Source organism: Piliocolobus tephrosceles, chromosome 10 (genome assembly GCF_002776525.5).
Source record: "Piliocolobus tephrosceles isolate RC106 chromosome 10, ASM277652v3, whole genome shotgun sequence".
Classification (NCBI taxonomy): domain Eukaryota; kingdom Metazoa; phylum Chordata; class Mammalia; order Primates; family Cercopithecidae; genus Piliocolobus; species Piliocolobus tephrosceles.
Window position 1 is genome coordinate 80,284,677 of NC_045443.1, and position 13,843 is coordinate 80,298,519.

Sequence of the window (13,843 nt, forward strand, 5' to 3'; positions counted from 1 at the left end):
TGTGAAGTACTACATCAATTAATGTTTGTTAGCATTTTATTACTTACGTTTTCTTGTTTTTATGTCATTTTCATTTTCTCAGTACTTAGACATAATATTTAACACTGAATAGTTTTCATTATTCATATCTTTATAGTCCATTGTATTTAAATTTTCTTTTAGCATAATAAATGCAATAATAGGACCACATCTGGAATCTCAATTTTATTTTGGTAATTATTAAGCTATAACAAATTATTAGAGATACTTTTATGAAAAATTAATGAATAAAGTAGTTTTGCCTTGTTATGACATTTCTGTCTTTAGAAATAAAATAGAATTACATCATTGTTAAGGTTAACTTCTTCTGGATTTTAATGACTAGCAAAGAAATCTGACCATGTTTCCTCCTTCATGTGGCTCTCCTGTCCCTTGGCTTCTCTTCTTGCCTGATTACAGCTGTTTTTGTAATGCTTTCTCTCTTCCTCTCCACATCCCCAATCACTCCCACCACGAGATATTACAATGGAATGGTCTTAGACACATTTTAAAAATGAGCTTTCGGTACAAATTCACAATTCAGTTGTCTTTCAAGGTTCGTCTTCTTTATCCATGATACCTTGTCTCATTTATCTTTGCCAAACGGTGTTTCTCACTTGTATAATCTAAGAGTACTCAATTATATGATTGCTCAGTCAAGTTATTACAAGTTCTTAAGCATGGTTTTGTGTTTTTTTTTTTCTAAAATCAAGAAATTTTAGAATTATTGGTGGGTAGAATTTCAGAGGAACAATGGAATCGTTTGCAAAGTTATTCTTAGATGATAATGAGGCTTTGAAGTATTTCATTTCACCAGTTTAAAAGTTAGATTGGTGGGCCGTCACAGTGGCTCACGCCTGTAATACCAGCACTTTGGGAGGCTGAGGCAGGCGGATCATGAGGTCAAGAGATTGAGAACATCGTGGCCAACATGGTGCAACCCCGTCTCTACTAAAAATATAAAAAATTAGCTGGGCGTGGTGGCACGCGCCTGTAGTCCCAGCTAGTCGTGAAGCTGAGGCAGGAGGATCGCTTGAACCCGGGAGGCAGAGGTTACAGTGAGCCGAGATCACACCACTGCACTTCAGCCTGGCGACAGAGCTAGGCTCCATTTCAAAAAAAAAAAAAAAAAAAAGTTAGATTGGTGAGGCAGAATGTGATATTGCTCCCTCTACTATTAAAAACTCCATATAACATTACATGAATTAATCTTAATCCAACGTTTGACAAGGATGTTTTCAAAATAATGAAGTTAATGCTGTGAATTTGGCATTACTGTATCTGATATTAATAATTCCACCTCTTAAAATTGTCTAATTTCCATCTGGTTGCTGTTTCTCATTTTCCTTATGTTAAAATTTTAACTTCTAACCACCTATTATTTTGTTTCTCTTATTTTATACTCAGAATTACCTCCTTTTAGATTAAAAAAAAAAAAAACTTTAATACTTTTGAAATGTAAAAATGGACATATTGCCAAAAAGTGGTAAGGGAACCTTAAATGAATCACAAACTTTTTGTTTTGTTAGAGATACAAAAACTTCTAAGATCTTAAAAGTAAGATCTGAGTTTAAAATTAGGGAATAAAAGAATTTGTGTTAAGGAGGACAGGGTCACCAGTTAGGAGGAGATTATTGTAGGAATCCCAGTGTCGGCACTTGGGACTAGTGATAATAGAAGAGATGGAGAGAAAAAGGATAGATTCAGGATATATTTGGACGTGAAAGTTGTGAAGACTTGGTAATGAGTAGAATGTGGAGGGAAGGAAAGAGGCTGTGAAGAAGAAACTGGTTATACACTATTACTATTTCCTGATGGTGACAATGATTGGAGGAGGAACTGTTTTATTTCCTTTGGGGAAGTATGAAGTCAGGAGTTCTATTTTGGGTATTTTGAGTTTGAGGTACCTAAGTGAATATGCCCAGTAGGCAACTGAATAATTGCCTATGGAGGTGAGGGAGGGTGAAGTTACAGTCATTAGCGTACATTAACGACATTTAAAATCATGAACCTTGTTGAGGATCATTAGGTTGAAGGTAGAGTGGAAAAGAGCATTCATGAGTAGTGCTGTGGCTTCCGGCGATCAGGGTTGGTGTGGAGGAGGAGTCTGAGGAGCAGAGTCCAGTGTGGCAGTTGTATACAATATGTAGACAATTGTTTTCATAGAAGTTGTATATGCTTCAAATCTATTGCTTTCTGTGGGTTGTTTTTTAAACTAAATATTTGGTGTATCCTTTGTAAGATTCTAAACCCCCTTCTGGATGTCACTGAGTAAGACAATTCTATACAATGCTGGATGTTTGCTGTAAAGAATGGCCTTACCATTGAACAATTAAGGTTGGGATATGGTGCCTATTTTAACCCTCCCCACTCTGCCTCTTTAGGACTTAGATTTTTAGATGTCACCTAAGTTCTTGTTGGGGGTGAAGGACTATGCCAGAAAATTAGCATTAACATGATGTCCTTTGACCATCCTCTCACAATTTTTGTCATTCTCTTGAAATAAGTTAGTTCATTATTAAAGAAGTCATTTTATTTTATTTTTTATTTGAGTCAGAGTCTCACTCTGTTGCCCAGGCTAGAGTGCAGTGGTGCAATCTCAGCTCACTGCAACCTCTTTCTCCTGGGTTCAAGCTATACTCCTGCCTCAGGCTCCTGAGTAAGTGGGACTACAGGTGCACACCACCATGCCCAGTAATGGTTTTTTTGTTGTTGTTATTTGTTTCTTTGTTTGTTTTAGTAGAGATGGGGTTTCACCACGTTTGCGAGACTGGTCTGAACTCCTGGCCTTAAGTGATCCACCCACCTTGGCCTCCCAAATTACTGGGATTACAGGGGTGAACCACTCTGCCCAGCCTAAAGTAATTTTATTTTTAAAAGCTGTGATCAACATGAAAAATTTGGGATTCATGAGGAGTGTTTTTGAATGTTGGATATCACTGATATCAGTGACAATATGGGGCAGCAGATGAAAGCCTGGTTTATAAGTTTTGCAAGGACAGAATTCTTTAAGACAATGAAATGGGGACTGACTTAGACAGACATAGCTGCATGCCTTTCCTCCCTTAGAGACAAGCACAAGAGTCCTGCCATACCACATATTTTTTGACATGGCTGCTTTTTGTTTTTCTTCAAAATCTAAACTACGATAAAATGAAAGACAACGGTTATTAGGTGCCTTCTATATCTTATGCAGAGTGCTAACTACTTTACGCTGTGGTCCCATTGTGACCCGACACGAATTCTGAGAGGGAAATAAATATATTGAACCCACTTTGTAGAGGTCACGAAATTGAAGCTTTGATTATTGGTATTTTAGAGAGAAAAAATAAGAAAGGATAATAAAAACATATACAAACTACGATTCCACTTTCAGGTTTTTTTTTGGAGATTAAAATTTCTCTAGGCAGGCTTGAAAGGTGATGGACATGAAGTCATGTTTTGGAGACATCATCTGTGTTTTTAACTGTCCATTTAAAAATGTATTTGATCTCTAAGTGTTGAGTGTTCCTATGCTGTGCTGATAATGATCTTAATTTTTCCCTTCTCTCTTTTGGTTTCAGAGGAAGAACTTGTCGCTTTTCCTCAGCATTAGTTTGTTAATTTTCTGGGGGTCCTCCCTTTTGGGTGCCCGGTTATACTGGATGGGAAACAAACCACCAAGCTTTTCCAACTCAGACAATCCCGCTGCTGATTCAGACAGCCTCCTCACCCGCACGCTCACGTTCTTCTACTTGCCAACCAAGAACCTCTGGCTGTTGCTATGCCCGGATACCCTCAGTTTTGATTGGTCAATGGATGCTGTGCCTCTGCTCAAAACAGTTTGTGACTGGAGAAACCTACACACTGTGGCCTTCTATACTGGACTCCTCCTCCTTGCCTACTATGGTTTGAAGAGCCCGAGCGTAGACAGAGAATGCAATGGGAAAACTGTAACAAATGGCAAGCAGAATGCAAATGGACATAGCTGCCTCTCAGATGTGGAGTACCAGAACTCAGAGACTAAGTCCAGCTTTGCATCCAAAGTAGAAAATGGCATTAACAACGACGTATCACAGAGAACCCAGCTTCCTTCTACGGAGAACATTGTTGTTCTGTCTTTATCTTTGTTAATCATACCCTTTGTTCCTGCCACGAACCTGTTTTTCTATGTCGGCTTTGTAATTGCAGAGCGAGTATTATATATTCCTAGTATGGGCTTCTGCCTGCTGATTACAGTGGGTGCTAGAGCCCTTTATGTCAAAGTCCAAAAGCGGTTCCTCAAGAGCTTGATTTTTTATGCTACAGCTACACTAATTGTTTTTTATGGACTCAAGACTGCAATCAGGAATGGAGACTGGCAGAATGAGGAAATGCTCTATAGATCAGGGATAAAAGTAAACCCAGCTAAAGGTAATCTTTTCTTTTATGCTTTTGTCTGGATAGTTTACACTTTCAGCCTCTTTATATCTTTGCTTCTTAAGACATAGTATTAAGGAGGAAGAGGTCCTTTTATGCAGTACCCGTATCTTTCATTCTTTTTATGTTTTTAAAGAGATATGCCATGTAACCAATTTAGAGACATACCATATAACCAATTTAGAGACAAATTAGAGACACAATATTCCCTACTTGGAATAAGAAAATATTTTCTTGTGTTTCTGACTGTGTTTGTCCAGAAGAATTAGAGCTCCTGTTGTGTAAACAATATTGACTATTCCAAGCATTTAGAAAAGAGCTTGGTTTTCACATTTTAAAATACTGATGGGGACAGCTCTTTTATCATATAATAAAAGTCAGGCTATCCCACATAAGTATACTTGAGCTTTTCTATTTTCCAAGCATCGCCTGAAGAAATAGAAGACTTTCATTGAAACCTTTAAAAGATTTGGAGATTTCACTACCTCTGAATCCTGAAAGTATGTCTCTAGATGTCAGTGTATACACATTCAGGTGTGAGTCACCTTGGGCTGCACAGAGGCTAAATTATCTGAATGTTGCCAAGCAGTTAGCAGGTTTTTACTTGGGTTCTTAAGTCACTTAGAGAAACAAACTTTTCACTATATGATGAGAGTTTTGATTATACCACTCATAATTGCTTTTGATTTAGAAAATTACTTGAGCAAATCTCAGAACTGATAGAATAGAAAGTAGTTTCCTTTAAAATAAAAAAGTCAAAAGCTATGACAATGGATGACTCTAGTTTAGGCAATTACACGTATTGGAAGCTTGAGGACAATTAAATTAAAATAGATGTAAATTTTTAGTGCAGAAACATATCATAGTAAATAGTGTTAAAGAGTCTTGTTCTTCATAAGCCATTTTTATTCTTTTTTGAGACGGGGTCTTGCTCTGTTGCCCAGGCTGGGGTGCGATGGCTTGATCTCAACTCACTGCAACCTCCACCTCCTGAGTTAAGTAATTCTCCTGACCCAGACTCCAGAGGCACTGATATTACAGGCACCCGCCACCACACCTGGCTAATTTTTGTATTTTTAGTAGAGATGGGGTTTCCCCACGTTTGCCAGGCTGGTCTCGACTCCTGACCTTAGATGATCTGCCTGTCTCAGCCTCCTAAAGTGCTGGGATTACAGGTGAGGGCCACCATGCCTGGCCTATTTTTATTCTTTTTCTTTGTTTGTTTGTTTTGAGACTGAATTTCGCTCTTGTTGCCCAGGCTGGGGTGCAGTGGCACGACCTTGGCTCACCACAACCTCCACCTCCCGGGTTCAAGCGATGCTCCTGCCTCAGCCTTCCTGAGTAGCTGGGATTACAGGCATGCACCACCATGCCCAGCAAATTTTGTATTTTTAGTAGAGACGGGGTTTCTTCATGTTGGTCAGACTGGTCTCAAACTCCTGACCTCAGATGATCCGCCTGCCTCGGCCTCCCAAAGTGCTGGGATTATAGGCGTGAGCCACCGCGCCTAGCCTGTTTTTATTCTTTAAATTATGTTCGCTTATATAGCATTTGAACTGGCATTTTTCTACTCTTTCCAATACAATTCTATACCAGGATTAAAAGAAAGTGTAAAACTGTTCCAGAATATGAAAATGGCCTGCTAATAGGTATATATCTAAAGACCTAGACACTCCAAAAGCTACTTTGGCATGCTTGTCTGATGAGCACAAATTAAGTCAAGAATTCAGTGAGCAACTACACATTTCTTTAAGGAACTAATTGCTGGTACTTACACTGTTTAATAAATTGCAGGGATTTTAATGGGAAGTTGAAGCATTAAAGTTGAGCTACTACATAGCATGTCATTTCTCAATTCTCTGTGAAAAATCATTACATGTGGCTCTTTCTAGGTGGCGAGTACTTCACAGTTTATTTAATGCCTGGACCCAAATCTTGTTGCAAAAATTATTTCTATTAGTTTTTGCAGAATACTTATCAGCTAGTTTTTCTGCACTGGTAGATGTAAGGATATAGAACAAGGCTGTGTTGCCAATATATTTTCCTGCTGTTTAAAACATATATAATAGAGAATTGAAAACAAATTCTTGGCCTATTATTTGCATCACAGTGATGTTCTGAGGGTTTATTAAATTTATTAAGTTTCAGGCTAAGCTGCTGTTATGAAAAGCCAAGACAAAAGTGGCTTAAGTAAGATAGAAGCTTTATTCTTTCATGTAGCAATCTAAGTATGTGCAAACACAGAGCTGATAAGATGGCGCCATGGGTTTTCAGGATCCAAGCTCTTTCTCTTTTATTCCCTTGCCATCTCAGTGGTGTCACCCTGTCCTTATGGTCCAAGATGGCTCATTATCACATCAGCCCTTCAGCTGACAGCAAGAGAGGGAGAAAGGGCAAATGGCGAGTGTGCCCAATCTGAGAGAATTTTGCAGAAATTGCACACACCATGCTTGCTCACAGACCACTGGGCACACCTACCTCCAAGGAAGGCTGGGAAATGTTATCTTTATTCTGGGAAGCCAAGTACCCAGCCAAATTTTATTACACTGCAAAAAGGAGAGGGCAAATACTCAGATGCTAGCGTATAAGTAGCAGTCAGAATAAGTGAAAACGTTTTGTAACGCTTAGGTACTTTCCAGCATTAGCTGGTATTTTTGCTGATGGTTATGATTCTAAATAAGATATTTTGGTACATAGTTAGAATGTTTGATCATTTTTTTTATTATTCCATTCACTAAGCAAAGCAATTATTAAACATTGCCTTGATTTCCAGCATTTTCAGGTGTCCATCCTAATACTTAAGAAGTGCTGCACAATTTAGGCACTCCAAAATACCATTAGCTAAATAAATGTACAACTGCCCACTACCATGAGAAGTTCTTTCAGACATCAAACACTGAATTCCTGAAACCCCCCACCCCACTCGTGGCCCAGTCAACTGCTTTACTTGCAGTCTTTACCATCTCAGTTGATGGAATCTCAATTTCCCCAGCAGCTCTGGCTGAGAATTCTGAAGTCATCCCTGCCTCCTCTTTTCCCTTCATAGCTCACATACGTTCTATCAGCAGATCCTCTCTGCTCTGTTTGTAAAAATACATCCAGAGCTTGACCACTTTTTACCACCCTCACTGTTGGCATCATGGCCCAGGGGACCATCATCTTTTATCATATATATATATATATTTTTTTTTTTTTTTTAATTATTATTATTATTTTTTTTGAGAGTCTCGCTGTGTTGCCCAGGCTGGAGTGCAGGGGTGCAATCTTGGCTCACCACAACCTCCACCTCCCGGGTTCAAGCGATGCTCCTGCCTCAGCCTTCCTGAGTAGCTGGGATTACAGGCATGCACCACCATGCCCAGCAAATTTTGTATTTTTAGTAGAGACAGGTTTCACTATACTGGCCAGGCTGGTCTCAAACTCCTGACCTCATGATCCACCCCCCTCGGCCTCCCAAAATGCTGGGATTATAGGCCTTATCTGTAATGTTAGTAAAAGACTCTCACCTGACCTCCCAGCTTGTATTTCTTGCCTTTTAGCATGTCTTGTACTTTTTTCTTTCAACTCAGACAGACATGATGTATTAGGTAATAAGAAATGAGGTGAATAGGCTTTCTTGTGAGATTTTATGTAAATCTGGTTAGGAGTTGGACTGTATTTTGCTATAGCCGTGGGTGCCAGAGATGTCACATTCCTCTGGTGGCCTTGTTTTTGGTCTTCCCAGTTGTCTGTGGGCTTTCCCACGGACTCTGTTTTGCATCTATCTCAGCTGCAATCAGCTATTATTATACTGCAGCTCTGTTGGTGTTGGGGAGGGAAAATGTTCTATTATTTTATGACTAAATCTTCACCTCTCTGGGCCACCACCTTCACAGGTGTTTCTTATGTTGCCTTGCTTCCCACTCCAGTAGAGACAGAAAGGCTAGAGGGGGCTGAGTTGAGAGGAATGACTTTTCCCCCACAGCTCCAGGACGAGGCTAAGATCTTTCCCTTATGGAGTTAGTGATCTTTTGTCATGACAAATGCTCTGGGTATATTTCATAAGGTTTATTCTTCTCCCACTGCCAGAGCCAGAAGAACATCTTTCTTGGCTCTTCCCGATGAGATTCTGTTGGGGTCCTGGGAGGGAAAACCCCCAAAAGTATGGGAGTCCCCTAAGACTGCCACCTCAGGAGTTTCTGATTCCAAAACTAGTTCATGCTGAGCCTCCAGCAACTTGTCAAATGACTAGTCAATTGTTTCTAACAGTTTCTGTCTCCAGCAGCTTCTGCTCCAGGTAAGCTCTCCTCTGCTGTCTCTCCAGATTTGTCTTTCTCTAGATTTCAGGGTGGTGGTTGACCCTGCGACCCCAGTTCACTGATGGTTCCAAAACCAGTTATTGATTTTCAGTCTGTTTAGCTTTTTCTTTTTGTAATGATGTGAGTGACACCTTCACACTGTTTAATGTCTGAGCTGAACTCCTGCTTCTATTCACCTTCAAAGTCCATGCTTAACCAGCAGCCCTGGTGACCTTTTGGAAACACAAGTCAGGGCATGGCGTTCCAGTGTCCAGTTATTCTCTGACTGCCAGTTTCTCTCTAATTGAAGGCACATAACAGTGGCGGGAGGGGAGGGAGGGAGCTAAGGGTTCAAAAACTATTTATTGAGTACTAATGCTCACTTCCTGTGTGATCCGTTCAGTTGTGCTCCAGGCCTCAGTCTCATGTAATATGCTTTTGTAACAAACCTGCACATAGAGCCTTGGAATCTAAAATAAAAGTTGAAAGAATAAAAATAAAATTAGAATAGTTCTGTGCTTTAAAAACTCTAGCTAGCTAGACAAATTATAGATATGATAGATATAGATGCACACAGTCTCAGGACCCTGTGCATACTCACCAGCCTTTCCTTCCCTTACTCCACTCCAGTCCAGCTGGCCTCTTTGATGTGCCTTTTATATGCGAGGTAAGCTCCTGCCTCAGAGCTTTTACCCTTGTCATTGCTTCTTCCTGGAATGTGTTTTCCTGGTTATTCTCACTGGGATCTCCCTCACCTCCTTTAAGTCTCTGACCAACTGTTGCATTATCAGTAAGGTGCTTTATGTAAAATTGACTGCCCTGCTATTAATTACAGCCACCCCTCCGCCTCTGTCTTATCGAGCATTCCCTATCTTCTTTCCATGCTTCATTTTTCTCTTAGCACTTAGCACTATTTGACGTACTGTATTTTCTATAATTATGTGTTCATTGTATGAACGTGTTGTCAGCATACACCAGAATGTACAACACAAGAAGGTAGAGATTTTTACATTTTAAAAAATGCCATAGATGCTGCAATGAGGACTGTGCGTGGTAGAGCAAAGGCATTCGGTAATGGATATGTTGAGTATTATTACAGTCATAGCCCTTCTCTTTAAGGAGTTCATGATCTGTTTACAGATAGAATGTGCATGCATGAAATAAGGCAAAAGTGTGAAATATTATGCTTTTGATATGCCAAGTACTGAGGGATGCTTTATCATGAGAGGGTTAGAATTGGGAGTGGAGTTAGTTTCAGATTGTGTAACTGCATCTGTGTGTGACATATGCTTCCATTTTGATGCAAGGCAAAATTCTTCCAAACCAGGTTTCTTTTTTTTTTTTTTTTTTCTTTTTATAAGATGTTAATAATAATTCTGGCTACAGTTACTTCCTTAGCAATTTTGAGACTGGCAGTAATCTTCCTTAAGGCAGATTTTCTTAGTCTAATACATTATTTGAACCTAAGTAAAAGATTAGAAACCCTATAAAGCTAGTCTTGTGTATGGTTTTCTGAGATTACAGATGGAGTTAGGGTTTTTTTTTTCTTCCTTTGAAAGCCTTTGCAAATTCTAGAATACTTCAGTCTACCATGTGCTTTAATGGAATATGATTTTAAGCCTCATGAAGCAGTATGCATTAAAACTGCTGCCTTCAGTAATGGTCCTGTAGACAGCTGCCAGTCATTAACTGATTGGATGCAAATGATGATGAGTAAACCCTGTCATAGTGACTGTGCTGCTAATTTATGGTTTAAATCTGGATAGTGGAGAAATGATAGCTGATTTGGACTATGTAAACCACAAGTCCTGTCTCATTATGTGGTTGATAATGTCAGGAAAATACTACACAGAGTTGATTACTGTAGTTTGCTGATTTCACAATGACTCTTTGCATTTCTGTGCTTAGGAAAAAGGAAATTTTCTCTGATGACTGCCTTAATGAGCAAGCCACATTATATTTGAAAGGGTTTCCCCCACCCAGCTTTAAAGCAACTCATTTTTAAAGCCATATTGATTAGTATTGGCTTAACGAAAGACTTTCTTGATTCATTACAAAGCAGTTAAATGTGTAATCACCCTTTTTGCTGTGGCCTCCTCTAAATCCCCATATGGCTCTATTCTCTGTAGAATTTGGCACCATTGATCTCTGTTACCATAGCTTTTAAGCCACTGCTTGGTTTTGACTATCTTTCTCCCATTTGCCACAGCTTTCTCTCTTCTGATTTTTGCCTCCTCCCTAAACCAATCCAGTCTTCAAGTTTTGTTGTTTTTTTTTTTCTTTCTAAAATCTGCCTTTATTTTCCCTTCCCTATAGTATCTACAGCCTTGTTTGGTATATAGTAGGAGTGAATAAATATGCAATTGAATTTCTAAGTTAGGTTCTCCACCGTGACCGCCTATCTATGAAGACCTTTTCCACCTGGGTGATCTGCTGGCTTATCAAACTGGTCACCTCTCTTCCCTGAAACCAACTTCTTGCAAACTTCCTTATAAATTAACGTCATAATCTCAGGCTAACAAAGTTATAGATAAGCAGATCAGTGAGCGCATAAACATAAAAGAATTGTAGCATATATGGCAGCACATCTGGTTTGCTAAAGGCATTTTAAAATTAAGTTATAGATTCAAAATCAAATAGGTTCTGAGAATGGTTTGTTAACTCTATGTCAATTTGGTTTAAAAAACATATGACTATGGTGGTTAATTGTTTGAAAGCAATTTCTTAAATAGTTAAGAACAATTAAGAGTGAATCTGAGAAAAACTTAAGAGCTAAAGGTTGTTTTTAATGCCCATTTTTAATGTAAATATGTGAAATGATAAATATAAAAGATGTATGTAAAATGATACACGTATTTGAAACTTTCAAGGTGATTATCCAAGCAGTCTGCATTCACTCCCCCAATGCAAATGACAAGCATTACCTTTTTAGATATGGAAAAACACAGCTGGCCGGGCACAGTGACTCATGCCTGTAATCCCAGCACTTTGGGAGGCCGAGGTGGGCAGATCACCTGAGGTCAGGAGTTCGAGACCATTCTGGTCAACATGTTGAAAGCCTGTCTGTACTAAAAATACAAAAATTAGCCGGGCATGGTGGTGGGCACCTGTATTCCCAGCTACTCAGGAGGCTGAGGTAGGAGAATCCCTTGAACCCAGGAGGCGGAGGTTGCAGTGAGCCGAGATCGCGTCGTTGCACCCCAGCCTGGGCAACAGGAGCAAAACTCTGTCTCAAAAAAAAAAAACAAAAAACAAAAAAGAAAAAGAGAGTCAGAATTGTTTCAGTTTTGCACCGTTTGACAATTTTTTTTTTCCTTCATAGATTGCTGCAAAATTGGTGGTTCTATTTCAATTTAATATGGCATCAAATTTTAAGAAACAAGTATGTTGTAGAAATATCATTTAGGAAATAACTCACAATTTAAGTGAAACCCAAGCCTCTAAGCCATGTAAAAATTGACTACTTCCTTGTGGATTTTATAGTCTAAGCTTTTGTTTGCCTCAAATTGAGTGTCTTTAACTATGATGAGTTGTAATTAACCAGCTAGCTTTGAAATGGTGTAACAAATTCTATTATTATATTTCACCAATAATTTGTCATGATATGTCCAAGGGAAGATAAAAAATTTTCAACAGAGTTTCAGATTTTTATAAAACATGAAATTTACTAGTTAAGGCCAGACATGGTGGCTCAAGTCTATAATCCCAGCACTTGGGGAGGCCAAGGCAGGCAGATCACATGCGGTCAGGAGTTCGAGACCAGCCTGGCCAACATGGTGAAACCCCGTCTCTACCAAAAATACAAAAATTAGCCGGGCGTGGTGGCGGGCACCTGTAATCCCAGCTACTAGGGAGGCTGAGGCGGGAGAATTGCTTGAACCTGGGAGGCGGAGGTTGCAGTGAATCGAGATCACGCCATTGCACTCCAGCCAGGGGGACAAGAGCAAGACTTTGTCTCAAAAAACAAACAAACAAAAAAACAAGAAAAAAGAAATTTACCAGTTAAGGAAGAAAACCACTATAGTATTTTGTTGAAACTGGCCTCAGTTGCACTGTAAAACACTACTTTTCATTTTTACCAGAGAGCCTTGGTAAGAGAAACTAGCTAAAAGCATCCCACCAATAAAGGCTGATTGAGAGATAAATAGCAGGAAGTTAAATCTGGTTTCCATAAGGAAATTATGTGTTTTGTCTTCTCAGTCCATCTCTTCTCTATTGAGTAGAAAAAAATGGATAAACAACAGGGCTGGCAAGAATAAAAGGGAGGTATCTCATTGATTGAACTAGACTAAAATATTTTTTAAAAGCATATTTACATTTACTCAATTGTTAAATTAAGGCCCATTTTAAATATTTCATTCTTGCAGAAATGAAGTATGGTTGTTTTCTATGTGGAATGGGGGAGTTAGAGAAGTTCAGATGCCTTTAAGAATGAATTGGGGCCAGGTGTGGTGGCTCATGCCTGTAATCCCAGCACTTTGGGAGGTCAAGTCGGGCAGATCACAAGGTCAGGAGTTCGAGACCAGCCTGGCTAGCATGGTGAACCCTGTCTCTACTAAGAATACAAAAAAATTAGCTGGCATGGTGGTGTGTGCCTGTAGTCCCAGCTACTCGGGAGGCTCAGGCAGGATAATTGCCTGAACTGGACATGTGGAGCTTGCAGTTAGCCGAGATTGTGCCACTGCACTCCAGCCTGGGTGACAGAGTGAGACTCCGTCTCAACTCTGTCTCAAAAAACTAAAAATAAAAACAACAATGAATTGGCACAGAAATGTTTTCCTGTTTTCTGGCTCTAATGATTGTAAGTACAGTTTTGTGGGGCAGGAAAAAATCCAGACCACAACAGACTCAGTGCAAATGGTCCTAAGATGTATTATAAATGAAGTGGGTGCCATATTGCTGACTCTTAAGATTTTGAAATTACCCACAACAAAATTTTAGAATCTTTATGGGCTTTTGAAAACCTTCAAACCTTAAAATTAGAGTTACCTTAGATTATATTTATCGGGGTTTATATGCTAAAATACTTGAGACTAGCATATGATTAAGCATGAAGTTAAATTTTTCTGATTTCCGTAGTTTTGTGTTTCTTAAAAATGTCCTAGGCTGGGCGCGGTGGCTCACACCTGTAATCCCAGCACTTTCGGAGG

At 39.3% G+C, this 13,843-nt stretch overlaps 1 protein-coding gene across 1 annotated transcript in view; it reads left to right on the top strand.

Annotated features, from left to right (window-relative positions):
• TMTC2 (transmembrane O-mannosyltransferase targeting cadherins 2) overlaps positions 1-13,843 on the top strand; it is a 439,771-nt gene that overhangs the window by 199,345 nt on the left and 226,583 nt on the right. The window contains exon 3 of the mRNA XM_023220977.3: positions 3,582-4,410. Within this exon, the coding sequence (XP_023076745.1) occupies positions 3,582-4,410 (829 nt within the window). The remainder of the gene's footprint in view (positions 1-3,581; positions 4,411-13,843) is intronic.